Source organism: Rhineura floridana, chromosome 2 (assembly GCF_030035675.1).
Source record: "Rhineura floridana isolate rRhiFlo1 chromosome 2, rRhiFlo1.hap2, whole genome shotgun sequence".
NCBI classification, from domain to species: Eukaryota; Metazoa; Chordata; class Lepidosauria; order Squamata; family Rhineuridae; genus Rhineura; species Rhineura floridana.
Genome location: NC_084481.1, coordinates 167,913,399 through 167,925,861, shown reverse-complemented (window position 1 = coordinate 167,925,861; position 12,463 = coordinate 167,913,399). Strand labels below are relative to the sequence as shown.

General features: G+C 42.3%; 1 protein-coding gene across 9 annotated transcripts in view; it reads left to right on the top strand.

Moving 5' to 3' along the window:
• Nucleotides 1-12,463, top strand: part of MAPKBP1 (mitogen-activated protein kinase binding protein 1) — a 175,541-nt gene that overhangs the window by 146,220 nt on the left and 16,858 nt on the right. For 8 of the 9 annotated variants that reach the window (XM_061611351.1, XM_061611358.1, XM_061611354.1 and 5 more), the window contains 5 exons: nucleotides 6,021-6,166; nucleotides 6,550-6,599; nucleotides 9,264-9,500; nucleotides 9,954-10,123; nucleotides 11,765-11,901. In XM_061611351.1, coding sequence (XP_061467335.1) covers nucleotides 6,021-6,166; nucleotides 6,550-6,599; nucleotides 9,264-9,500; nucleotides 9,954-10,123; nucleotides 11,765-11,901 — 740 coding nt within the window. The remainder of the gene's footprint in view (nucleotides 1-6,020; nucleotides 6,167-6,549; nucleotides 6,600-9,263; nucleotides 9,501-9,953; nucleotides 10,124-11,764; nucleotides 11,902-12,463) is intronic. The other variant, XM_061611352.1, reaches the window with a different exon arrangement.

Below are 12,463 nucleotides of genomic sequence, written 5' to 3'. Positions count from 1 at the left end.
TAAATATGGTAAGTGTGGGTTTATTAAGCGATATATGGTAAGTGACTGAGTGAGAGGGGGGAGTACATGGGCTAGAATGCTGCAGAATGCTGTATGATGATTGGCTGAGCGTTTGAGTGGCTGAAGGGATAAATGAGAGGATGATAGTTGAGTGAGGGTCGGAGGGTTGTGGAGTGTGGGTCGGTTGGTTGATGAGAGGGATTTTGGAGGAGTTGGTTGGCAGAGTTCTGAGGGAGGCTTGGATTGTATTTGGCTGATATTTAGGCAATATATATATGACCAGAAACATAAAGAGTGACACTATATGAAACCATAAGCTTGTTAAACATACCTTACATAATCTTGTTACTTCCTGGTGTTTATAAATAAATATTCTATTGGTTTACGAAAAGCCTGATCCTTGGCTGGGGCTTTCACAGACCAGAAGGGTGGGCAGGGTATTTATCAAGGCGGAGAAACAGTATCAAATGGTGGCAGCGGTGAAAAGATAGTATCCAGGGCAACCCAGGGCTGTATGCTTCATTGGCACAAAGATACAGGGGGGTTGTGGCCTGCAAGTGCACCCAGACACAAAGTATCAATAAGCCAGAAGGGAGACTAAGGCAAAGTCTCTAGCAGTATTGTTTACAGGGAGTGACTGGTGGTGCTGCCTAGCAGGGGGATCTTGTGAGATCTGTGCTAGGGTGAGCTAGAGAAAAATAAAAATTACGTTTCTGACTGCTGGTAGCCACGGGTGGGAGCCTGACAGGTGGTGCCAGGGGAGGAACATTACAGCCACCTCAGCTAAAACACTGAGAACTAGATGGTGGGCAGTTCTCTAGCTAGGTATAGTACAATATACTATCAGTAACAGTATGTGAAATTTTGTTTATACTGGGCCCTGTTCCTGATGCACGTTGCTTCTACCCATGGGATTAGCGCCACCACTGAAAGGTCTAGGTGTGGCTCTGTCAGATTTCTTCAGAAATAGAAGGGATGCTAAGCAGAGCCTCACCAGAAGGGCATGAGGGAAGGGACTGAGGAAGGTCATGTGGAAATAGTGCTACTTGATACTACTGTGGGGCAAAGAAAGTCATAACAGGGAAGTGACACCACAGAAATAGGGACAGATGGAAGTTCAGCTGAAACTCAGGCATGTCTACTCAGGATTTTGTTTTCCTTTCTTTTCTCATCTACTCTGTCCCTAAGATACTTTTAAAATTCAGTTCTGTCTAAAGATATCTACTGTTATCCAATAGTCCTCTTAGAAAGCCTTTGCCCAAGCATAGAGTTCTGTTTTAAGCAGGATGAGTTTGTATTTGTGGTGTTTGCCAGATGTTTGAGTGTCAACACAGAGGAATGTGTGTGTTAGCAATAGCTAGATTGTATTTGGAAGTGAAGAAACCTATAGCTATGGACAAACTTGCATGGCAGGGCTGGGGAACCTATGGTACTCTAGATATTGTTGGACTACAACTCCCATCATCCAGCCATGCTATCTGGGGCTGATGGGCATTCGAGCTGAACAGCATCCACAGGGCCAAAGCTTTCCCATCCTCATTGTATGGTGGGTGTCAGAAAAGGGGAGACAGATGAGCAATTTACATCAGTCAAGTGCTAAAATCTTTTTTCAACATAATTACATGGGTCTATTGACCTTTTGAAAAATAGAGTACAAAAAGGATGTGTGTGAGAAGGAGGAGGGAAAGGGAGTGTTCATACTTAGGAGGCAAAGGTTTTTTCCCCATTTCTCTTATGCAAGCACACGTTGTGCTGTGAATCCTGTTTAACTTTTAAAAAGTGGTGCCAAGACTGAGGCTTGTCTGGAAATTACATCATCTATATTGGAAGTCCTCCCCCAGTCCTTGATGATTAGGGTGGGGATGGGGGCCAGGTGTGGCTGTGTGGAGGTGATGAGGGGAAAACACCTTTTGTATATTCAAAAGTGCTGTTTTCTGTTTGACATTTTCCAGGGTTGAGTTTTGCTGTTGCAAAGTTCTAATCCCTGCCATCTCATTGCTGAAATTACATCCTGTTGGTGCATCAGTAGTACCCTCTCCTGCAGTGCCTCAGTAGTTTGCTGCGGAGAAGTCTTTTTCAAGCCAAAAATGCTGGAGCCATGGAGCAGTGTTCTTTTTATAGCAAACTTTGTCATTCCTGCAGCAGCACAGCCTTTGCCTTTTGGAGGGGCAGCCTGTGTGTCAGGCACTCTCGGCTTCAGTCAATATTGAAAGGCTCATTTGTCACATGCTCTTGCTTGGAAGGGTTGAGTCTGTGACATACCAAGCCCTGCAGCTTGTTGGAAAACACGTTTGGTGACCTCTTTGCTTAAGCTGGGTGCTTTCTGTTTGGCCAGCTTTTAAAAAGCCTTGTTTTCCGGATTGGCCCTAGTTGTTGGATATGAACAGAGACCTGAGAAACACTCCCCCTTGCTGAATGTTGGAAGGATCTAAACCACTATCACAGCATCACTGCATGGAGCTCAAAAGCTGGGAAACTTGTGTAAGACTTTTTTTTTAATGGATATTCATTTGTTTTAGATTGGATTGGAATTACATAGATTTTGGTTGTGGCTTTATCTGTAGGGATGTTGGCTCATGTGTAGCCTAGGAAAATGATCTGCAGAAACCTTTAACTGCTCTGTAATATTTTTAGCTCACCTTTATAGTTCCATTGTTTAAACTTGGTGTAAGAAACAGGGTGATGGATGGAAGATGTTTTTAGAAGCCAGCTAGTGCCTTCGGTAGCTCTATGTGAACTGAGAGCACTACAAAGTGAATGAGCACAAACCCTGTGGAATGTTTTGAGAATTATGCTGCTAATGTGGCAAACAGGCGAACGAAATTCTTTTCAGTTTGGAATAGCGTGTTCTCTATCCTTCAACTGATGTAGCATGAACCAGTTCCTACAAAGCATAGTTTGGAGATTTAGGAATGTGACATTGGTCTCATGTGCTCTTTCTTCTTGGTTTTCCAAATCATGGTTTGCCATGACCAGGCAAATTATGGATAGTACTTTCACTCCAAATCATGATTTGAAGTCATGGTTTGGACTGAAGTGGGTTGGAAACCATCATTTGGAAGTAACACTAATTATTGCTGCAACATTGGATCCTGCAATTAACTATGGTTAGAGCAAGCCAAGAAGCTGAGGGAGAGAAGTACAAGGGAGAGGGTGGGAAGAAAAGAGAAAGTGTGAGCCTGCTGCACAATTCTCAACCATGGTCATTTTGTTTTTAGGAAGGCTGCATTCCTGGTATCTGTACCACTGTGATGGAATGTTTAGCTGATAATCACTCACATGAATCCCTGTCTCTGTTTATATAATAATAAATTCCTTTGTAGTACATCTTTTAAAATGTTTTCTTTTGAGTTTTGTTTTTTTAAGAGAGACGTAGAAGAAACATACTGAGTTCATTTTGCATCGTTAGCACTGCAGATTTTCAGGCCAGGGATTAGGTCAGGAATGGGAAACCCATGGCTCTCCAGATGTGGTTAGACTCCAACTTCCATTAGCCCCAGCTAGCATGACCCAGTGGTCAGGGACAATAGGAACTGTAGTCCAGCAACATCTGGTTCCCCATACCCGAGATATGCAAAGTTTTAAAATGCATTCTGCTTTCTTGATTTTTTTTTCATCCATTCATCCTTATGAAATCTTTTTCATCTGCAAGACATTTTTATATGTTTATCTCTGTGTATAAAATGTTGTCAAGTTTAAAGGCTAATTTTTTAGAAATGAATTTCACCTTGTCTTGTTGTGAACTAAGATATTGTGTGTATCTTTCATTTCATTTTTCCTGGTGATTTTGTATGAAGTTCTCCTCTTAGGAAGGAATTAAAGTTGACTTTCATCCGCATTTCTGTTCTATGAAAGCTTCTTTGTTGGAGTGCTTTTCTAAAACGATGGCTTCCCTATCAGATATCTGGCAGGACATGAGTTTCTTTCAGGAAGTCTGGGCCTTACCCATAGTAAGGAAGCGAGTAGGCCACTGATGTAAAATAAAGAATGAGTGTCTGTTTACCTGTCCTATTTGTTGAGTTTTGTGCTAATACAGCTGCTTTTTACATGTACACCTTAATTAAGGATACTGTTTTCCCGCTATGAGTTTTAGAGAGTGCGCTTCTAGAGTACTCTTGGGGGGAAGGGGTCCCTAACCCTGACCCATACACCTTTTGCGTAGCACATGGCAGTGAATCGAGGCAGTGCTACTTGTAGCCCAGTTAAAGGGGGGCAAATATCATTGTAGCAATGTGTCATTTATTTTCTTTAAGTATACTTATTTTAAATATGCATGTCAGTTTTAAAACTTTTTTTAAGTTAAGCTAACATTTGTAGCACCTACAAAAATAAGTTATGCCATATCCTTTTATGCAGTACTAATCGATGATGCGCATATAACCAGCAACAACTGTGGAAATGTTTTTTCAGTTGATGCATGTGGAGCAAAGAACCACACCCAGCGCTTGCATGGGAGGCAACTCCTTCAAGGCAAGACCTGCTGGTTGTTTTTGTATTTCTTTTCAAGCACATGCCTGTACCCAGAGCAATCTAAAAACCTCTCCTATGTTGCTTGCTACTGCTGGTATTTTGCTGCTCCCAAGGGTTGCTGCCATTAAGAGAAGCCCTGAATGAGGTAGACAGGAACTCCCTTTCACCACAGACAGTCATGATCTCTGCCTTGCCTACACAGATCTGGGGCAGTTAGTTAGTTTGGGTGATTTACAGTAGATTGGCAAAGATTTGTGTCTATTGACCCTTATCCAGCCCATTACTGCCTTCAGGCTCTGGTTTAACACCTGCACTGCTGGAGCTGATTCAGACAGAATGGAGTGATATTATCATATTACTGAAGTGCAGCATTGAAAAAGATCAGAAGGCCATCAGATTTGGCCATCTGCTTAAAGGCAGGCTCAGCAACCCATCAGTCACTGAGCAGTCATTTCAGATGACCCATAACCATCTTTTAACAGCCTACTAATTTGAAAATCAGAATTCTCTATTTGTGTAAAGGAAGTTGGTGCCCCTTGGCCCTATTTCCATACTGCTGGCAATTTATACACTGCAGGGAAAGTTGCTTCCCATCCAGACTATCCTGTATTTGATAGATCAAGTTATTTTTATCTCCTGAATAATTTCTTGCTCTAAACATCTACCCATAGCATTCCATAAGAGTTGTGAATGGCATGCATGACTCTCCTTGTTTAAGATCATGTAACAGGTGTGATGCCAATGGGTTTAAATGTGACATTGCTTGAAACTGGGCAGTCTTGGCTGAAAGGAAAAAATATGTGAGTCTCTCTCTCTCTCTCTCTCTCTCTCTCTCTCTCTCTCTCTCTCTCTCTGGGGAAAGTTCATGCTCAGTGCTCATGCCAGGAATGCCTGTCTTATCAGTCTTGATTAAGGATCCATCCCAGGTATGCTAAGCACTCTTCTATTGTGTAGCAGTGCAACATAACACTGAGTTATGGTGCTTAAATTCTGCAGATGGGTTTACATTGCAAAGAGTCTCTTTTATAACAATATTCATTGACCGTTCCTTGTTCTTCCACTGGAGTCAAATTTGCCTCTGTGCGGCACAATTATATTTGTATTGTGCTTTATAGTACTGATAAGATTAAGTAAAGCAAAAAAGGATGAGAGGAAACGTCTCAGAGCACAATTTAGTCACATTTTAAGAAATGTTGCCTCAGGTTAACAGCGGAAGAGATTTAAGTGTGTATGCAACTTTCCCATTGAAACCAATGAGACTTTTAACTGTGCCTCAAAGTGTTATGTCAGGGATTAGCTGTGATGTGTGTGTTTCTAGCCTGTTTAACATGCTTTCATCATAGCTGTGGACCATTAGCACTTTGAAGGTAAGTTTTCTGGAAGTCAGAATGATTTGCTTCTAATTCCAACCCTGCCTGCATCCGTCCTGTTTAAAGTTGCTGTGGCTGTACGTGAAGTACTGGAGCTGTGTACAAGATTGGTTCAGAGAAAGAATGTTGACATTCACAACATACCTTATGCAAATGCTTTTCTTCATTCTGCCTTTCTAGGCACGAGTCGGTCTCTATCCTCTCATCTGCACCAGCATTGTCATCAGACAGTGACAAAGATGGTGAAGACGAAGGGAACGAGGAGGAGTTACATGGGCTGCAGACTTTCCAAGTGCAGACTACCTGCAGCACTGGAAGGGATTCAGGTATATGGGAAAAGAGAGACCCTGCATTGAAAAACTTGGAAAATGGCTGCGTGAGATAATCCAAATTAATGCATATGGTGACGTTACAGGAGTTAGCTAAGTGAGACTTGAAGCTGTGCATTGTCATTTTCCACTAAGGAATCAAAGCAATTCCAAGCAGTTTACTACTTAACCTACTAAAAAGAGTAATCATGTGCGCATGTACGTGTACGCGTATGTAGGGCTTAAATTTAAATGGGTTCTGTTGTAATTTATCTTTTGTTAGTCAAAAATACAGCATTATGTGTGCATTTGTGTGCATGTAAGAGCTTTGTGATGGTGGGAAGAAAAGGAAAACATGCTTGTTGACTAGAGTATTTATTGATGTATTTCCCCCCTCCTAGATTCAGATCTTTCTCTTTCAAGAAGCTTGTCCCACTGGGAAATGAGGAGGGTGAGCTTTCAATATATTTTTTTAAATGCCTTTGAAATATAAGAACAATGGTAGAAGAGTACAGTAATACCTCAGTTAATGAAGCACATGTGGTCCTGGACATTACTTCTGTAGCATAAACTTTGGTACCAGAGGTAGGAATAACATGGAAAGGCACGGATAGGTTTCTACACCACAAAAAAGAAAAGCTGTTTGCATATTTCAGCAAACTTTTATTCAAAACTAATAATACGCATGTCTGAAATGAAACAACCAGGTCATGTAAGCCTCGAATACAGATCACTTGAAGGCTTCTTACAGAGTGCACCCTGGGATGCCTACCTTGCCCTTTTTCTTTTATCATGTAGCATCTTGCTATAGCAATCTAAAGCTTTGAGCACAGTTCTCCTCTTTGTACCTTGAGCAGGCAGGCAAGGGGCAACCACCACCATCCTGGGCTTGGTCTCTCTCTCTCTGTGCCATCCTCCCCTACACTTGAGCAGAGTAAACCATTCTTCCAGGGCACCTGAAGCACTATTTACTGTGGAGGCGCCTGCGCCTCCTGGCAAGGAGCACCGTCCCAGCCATGCCTGAGAGAACTGCCTGCAGCAGCCGCAGTCCAGTAGACAAGAAGCTACATTCTGACTGTCAGAGTGTGCGCCCCTCCCCCCGCACCCCAGAAAGACTTCATTAAAAAGGAGCTTCTTTCCTGGAGGATTTGTTAAGTGAGGTATTACTATAGATGGATATTCATGAAAGTCTGCCTTAAGATAATACGAATTATTCGTGTAGTCTTGCTTCTAAATGCTCTGACATATATGGACTGAATTACCAATAGATCTAGTGGTTTCAATTTCTCCAATGCAGTAAATGTGTGGAGACTGTGACCGGTTAGGTAGAAAATATACCTTCTTGTGTTAGGCTTTCCATTGAGGCCCTCCTTAAAAAGGCTGGGCACTGCTGTGAAGATGTTATTTATTCTTAGAAAGCTGGCTGGCATTGAGAGGCATATATTATGAGTGTGACTTGGATGCTTCAAATAAGAATATGCTTCTAAAACTGAATGGATTGTGTATAGATCATGGCCATCTGTTCCAAGACAGGCTTCTTCAGCAGCAGGTAAACTGATGGTTGCATAGTAAAAGTTGATGATAGGGCGCTTGAAAAGAGGCCCATGCCTTGTTGCATATTTATCCACCCACTGTGGGTCAGTTGGCATGCTACAGTAAACCCATAGTTAGTGGTTTACCAAGAATGTGCCATTTTCAGCCACTTTGCTAAGTGGCATGTGAGAGGAACAAACCCGTGATCCTTGGCTTAATGTTATGTCCGAACTGGAGATCATGGTTTATTTCATTTTTGTTTTACTTGATTGTTGTTTATTTGAGTGAAACAAAACATGACCCTCAGTTTGGACACAACACCAAGCAGAATTTGTGGTCTGTTTCCCCTGTGCCCTAGTGGGGAGGAGCAAATTAGACATGGCAGGCTTGTTTGTGGCAAACCATGACATATGAAAAAGACTCTTACTCCTCTGATGTGCTAGTGGAATCTTTTACTTGTAAGTGCAGTTGGACCACTCATAAGTGCAGCAGCAGGGCTGGCGCTAGGCATGACTGGACCCTTGGGCAACAGCCTGCCCCAGGCCCACAGCACCATAGCCCAACACCTCCCCCAGATACAGGCAGCATGGGGCTAATAAGCCTGCCCACGCACTCCATCTACCTGTCATGTTGTGTGAATGACGTGCATGCCTAGCATGTATGCCTGCCATCAACCAAGATGGTGGGGGGGGCATCAGCCCCTTAGGGAAGCCTCCCTTGCCATCTTGGATGATGGCAGACATGCACTCAGTGTGTGCACAGCATTGACACTGATGGGAGGGATAGGTAGTGCGTGCATGTGGACTTATTGAAGGCCACACTGTCTGTATTGGGGGGGGGGGTGCCTGGGAGCTTCTTCTCCATGATCCGTGGCAAGGTCAGGTTGCAGGACCCACCACTGCTGCAGATCATGGAATGGGAGCCCCACCCTAAGGAGGGACTTTTCAGGGGCCCTTGGCCGGGGCCCAATCTGGCTACCCTCTAGCACTGGCCCTGTGCAGTAGAACAAAGGCTACATCCTTTTTGGGGCCATGGACACATTTGGAAACTCATGGGAATCACAAAATGCCCATTTTACAGAAGAAAAACTGGTGATGCCCATAACCCTACCCCAAACCCAGGCAAAACAGCTACTCACACTCCAGAATAAATAAAATATAAATAAAAAAGCAAGCAGGAGTCCTGGACAGGCAGAGGGATGTCTGAAGGTGCTGTGGTCCCCATGTTGTTCTAGAAAAAAACACAGAGAAACTGCCTGGGGCCAATCATGGATTCTGCTGAAAATAAGGTTTTTCAGATATCCTAAGATTTGTGGGTGAAGCTACATACTTCTGAAGATGCCTGATGTTTAAAGAACAGTGCCACAACATAGTGATGAAATGTTATGTCCTTTCTCATCACCCTGTCCTTTTTATTAAGACCTTTTGTTCTGGCTGTCCTCCTTAGAGGTCTTATTCTGACCTTGCTCTTTCATCTACTTTGTTGTTATTGTAACTCTCTGGCATTCTGATTCTCTGAGCAGATTCATTTTAAAAAAACTATTCCTTTGACACTATGTTTTAAAATTATTTTTTGTCTTTAGGCAAAAGAAATTGCAATGATTCAGTGTTCAGAGGCTACCATGAGCAAAACACCTCGACAGCGTGGTCGTTGGTCCCAGCCAACAAGCAGCATAGAGCTGACAGTTAAATCCATGCTTGACTTGCGCCAGCTGGAGTCTTTCTCAGTTTCCAGCTCTGCCAGCCGAGATTCTCTTTCCCAGGTCAGCAATGGGGATGACCAAGAAGAGCATCCTGATCTCCCTCTGGTTGTCAATAATGTAAGAGCATCCCTTCTTAATGGAAGAACTGAGAAACTACCACATGGGAGGGATATCTACAGTTAAGTCTCTGACCTCTTTGAATTCTGATCAGTGGAGGCTATCATACAATAATATTTTCTTAGTAGTAAAGCAATGCATTATGGGGAAACAAATCCAAGTCAGAGTTTTAGCTGGAGCAGCCATTGACACCAATCAGTGGTCAGACAATATTTGCTGGGAATTTTAGGAGTATAAAAAGAGATTTAAATGTGAAGATATCCTGCTTCTTTGCTTCTGTTCCTTACAACAGAATCAATAGCCTAATTGACTGGTAGGTGAATAAAGCTAATAGGTCTGTTCACGCCTCTCTGAAGTTGCATTGTTAACTGTAGCTTTTATCATGGTAGGCCCAAAATCTTCACATTGCTTTATCAAAGGTAAAGTAGCCTTGTTTCTACACTGATGTTCTAGGTTGGAGGCTCTACTGCTCCTCCGGAAAACCAGCCTTGTATTCGACCCAAAGTTATTCGGCTTGTGTCCTGTGAAGGCGGGATTTTCCCTCAGGAACTGGAACCTTCGGAGAGTGAGGAATGTGTAATCTACCCAGAACAAGATGAGATTCACCCTACAGATGTTAGCAGGTCAAAAAATTAATTTGATTTAAGCCACTTAGGATATGCCATTCCCACCCTCTGGATTCAGATGGTTTGGGTCAAGCTGTTGAAGGATTTTAGAGGTGGTGGCCTGACAATATTTTTCAGACTACATTGAGCTGAGGCCTGTTACCATCTTTGCTAGAGATGAAGTCATACATATGAAGTATCATCATCAGATTTCTCTTTGGATGAGTGTCGTGGGTTTCTTGTCCTCTTCTGTTCTGGATCTCCTCCTTTCACCCTTGCCTGGTTTTGAATTTAGTAACAGCATGCTTGAGCCCATTCTTATTTATTTATTTATTTATTTATTTATTTATTACATTTGTATACCACCCCATAGCTGAAGCTGTCTGGGCGGTTTACAACAATTAAAAAAAATTAAAAACAAATATACAAATTTAAAAACACATTTTTAAAAAAGCAATGTAAAACACATGCTAAAATGCCTGGGAGAAGAGGAAAGTCTTGAAATAACTTAAACAGCTGGTGTTTGTAGATGCCAGTAACAGTGTAATACTGAAGAAATAGGAGAGACATCAGTCACCTTCTATTGACCTCACCTGTATAACGTTTAACTCTCCCTTCCCTCTTTCCTTCTTTGAGCAAATTCCATTGTTGCTGTTTAATGTCCTCCTCTCACAACATACGTTATGGTTGTGAGCTCTAGATGTGCCTCCATGAACTATTGCGCTCTAGAGGTTGCTTTTTTAAAGGGCAGAGCTACTAGTGCTCTTTCCACCTCACCTTACCTGACCTCCACTCTGCAACTTCTGCTTTATGTATTTAATGCTATAGTTCTTAAATGTAAACAGAGCAAATTGTCCACTCTTTGGAGCTGCCAGAAAGTGGGGGAAGGTCAGTTTAGACAGTGTTTGGAAGCCTGATAGATAGAGTGCTCACAGAACTTACAAGCTATGGTACAGTTGGAGTAAATAATGTACCTGACATTACTGACCTTCATGCTTGAGTTCAGATGTAGTGACTGGGAGGATTTAAACATTAAAAAACTCCTAGCTATTCAATAAACAGAATGCTTTTACTTTCAGCCATGGAGCTAAAGGGAACTGTGTTAGGCTAAACATACTCTCCTGGAGTTGGGACCTAGAGCGTTGTCATGGTGATGTGTGGAACCTCTTAAATTACCCATGTACAAATTGGTTTCTCTGCTCATTGGCTTGGTTATCTGTAAGAGATGTACAGAGATACGTATAGGCAGTAACTTAGGCCTCAAATTTTGTGTGGATGTGGCTCTTAGGTGGTTTTTGAGTCTGTGAGGAAGATACAAAAGACACAAAAATGTTATATTATCTCACACACACTCTTCAGCCAACTTCCGTGTTCTCCTGTGGTATTGGCATTGGCCTGGTGGTACCTGAGAACTAGCACTTTAATAGTGACCACACAGAAAATGAAGTGGGGTGGGGGGAATCCAAATGTCATTGTCCACGCTCTTATGAAGTGCAGAATAATTTTGAATAAATGGAGAAAAGGTTAGGCTTTAAAAAACATATTCTTTTGCAAAGATGAAAAGTTATGAGCATGAGAAAGTTAATTAACAGTTTAATAATTTAAAATAAATGAAGGTAAGTGCTGATTCTCACAAAGTATTCTTCCCTTCTCTTTCAGTGAGTTCCAGGTAAAAGCACTTCCCCATGGGAAACTAGGTAGAGGCTACCACAGCAATGGGTGCCCAGATAAACAGAGCCCTGACAGTGCCTGCTCCTTGGATTACAATAGCAGCCGACTATCTAGTCCAAATGAAGGTGAGATATTTTTTAGCTAGCTAGCTATTTAGATGTGCAGCCCACCCTGTTCTGAAAATGTTTGATGGATGGGGCTACATGTAGCAGGTACAAAAAGAAGTTAAATGAAATATATGAAAGCAAGCAAGGACCACTTTTAGGACTGCTTAATCTTGGCTGCCAAAAACAATTCCAGATGAAAAGGTTTTGCATGCTTCTGGTATATGTTTGAAACACTGGCAGAGATTGACTTTCTCCAACTCCCTCATGATGCCTTTCTGAGTCCCAGATGTACTAGCAGGTGACAGCAGTTGTGGTACCAGCATAGCTGTGGTCACACCAACCTTCCATGCTACTATACCTCTTTTATGTAGTACTTCCGGGTTTACCTTGACATTGCTGGGAGAGCTAACTCTCAGAGGCTGTCCCAGGCCAAAACTACATCTTGCAGCTGATACATAGATATTGCTGCAATCAACAGGCCTAAGTCACTCCCCCCACAATATGTATATAACATTTAATATGTGAAATCCTTAAGTGGATTTCCCTCTTGGGAAATTCCTCTCCCCCCATAACATTTAGA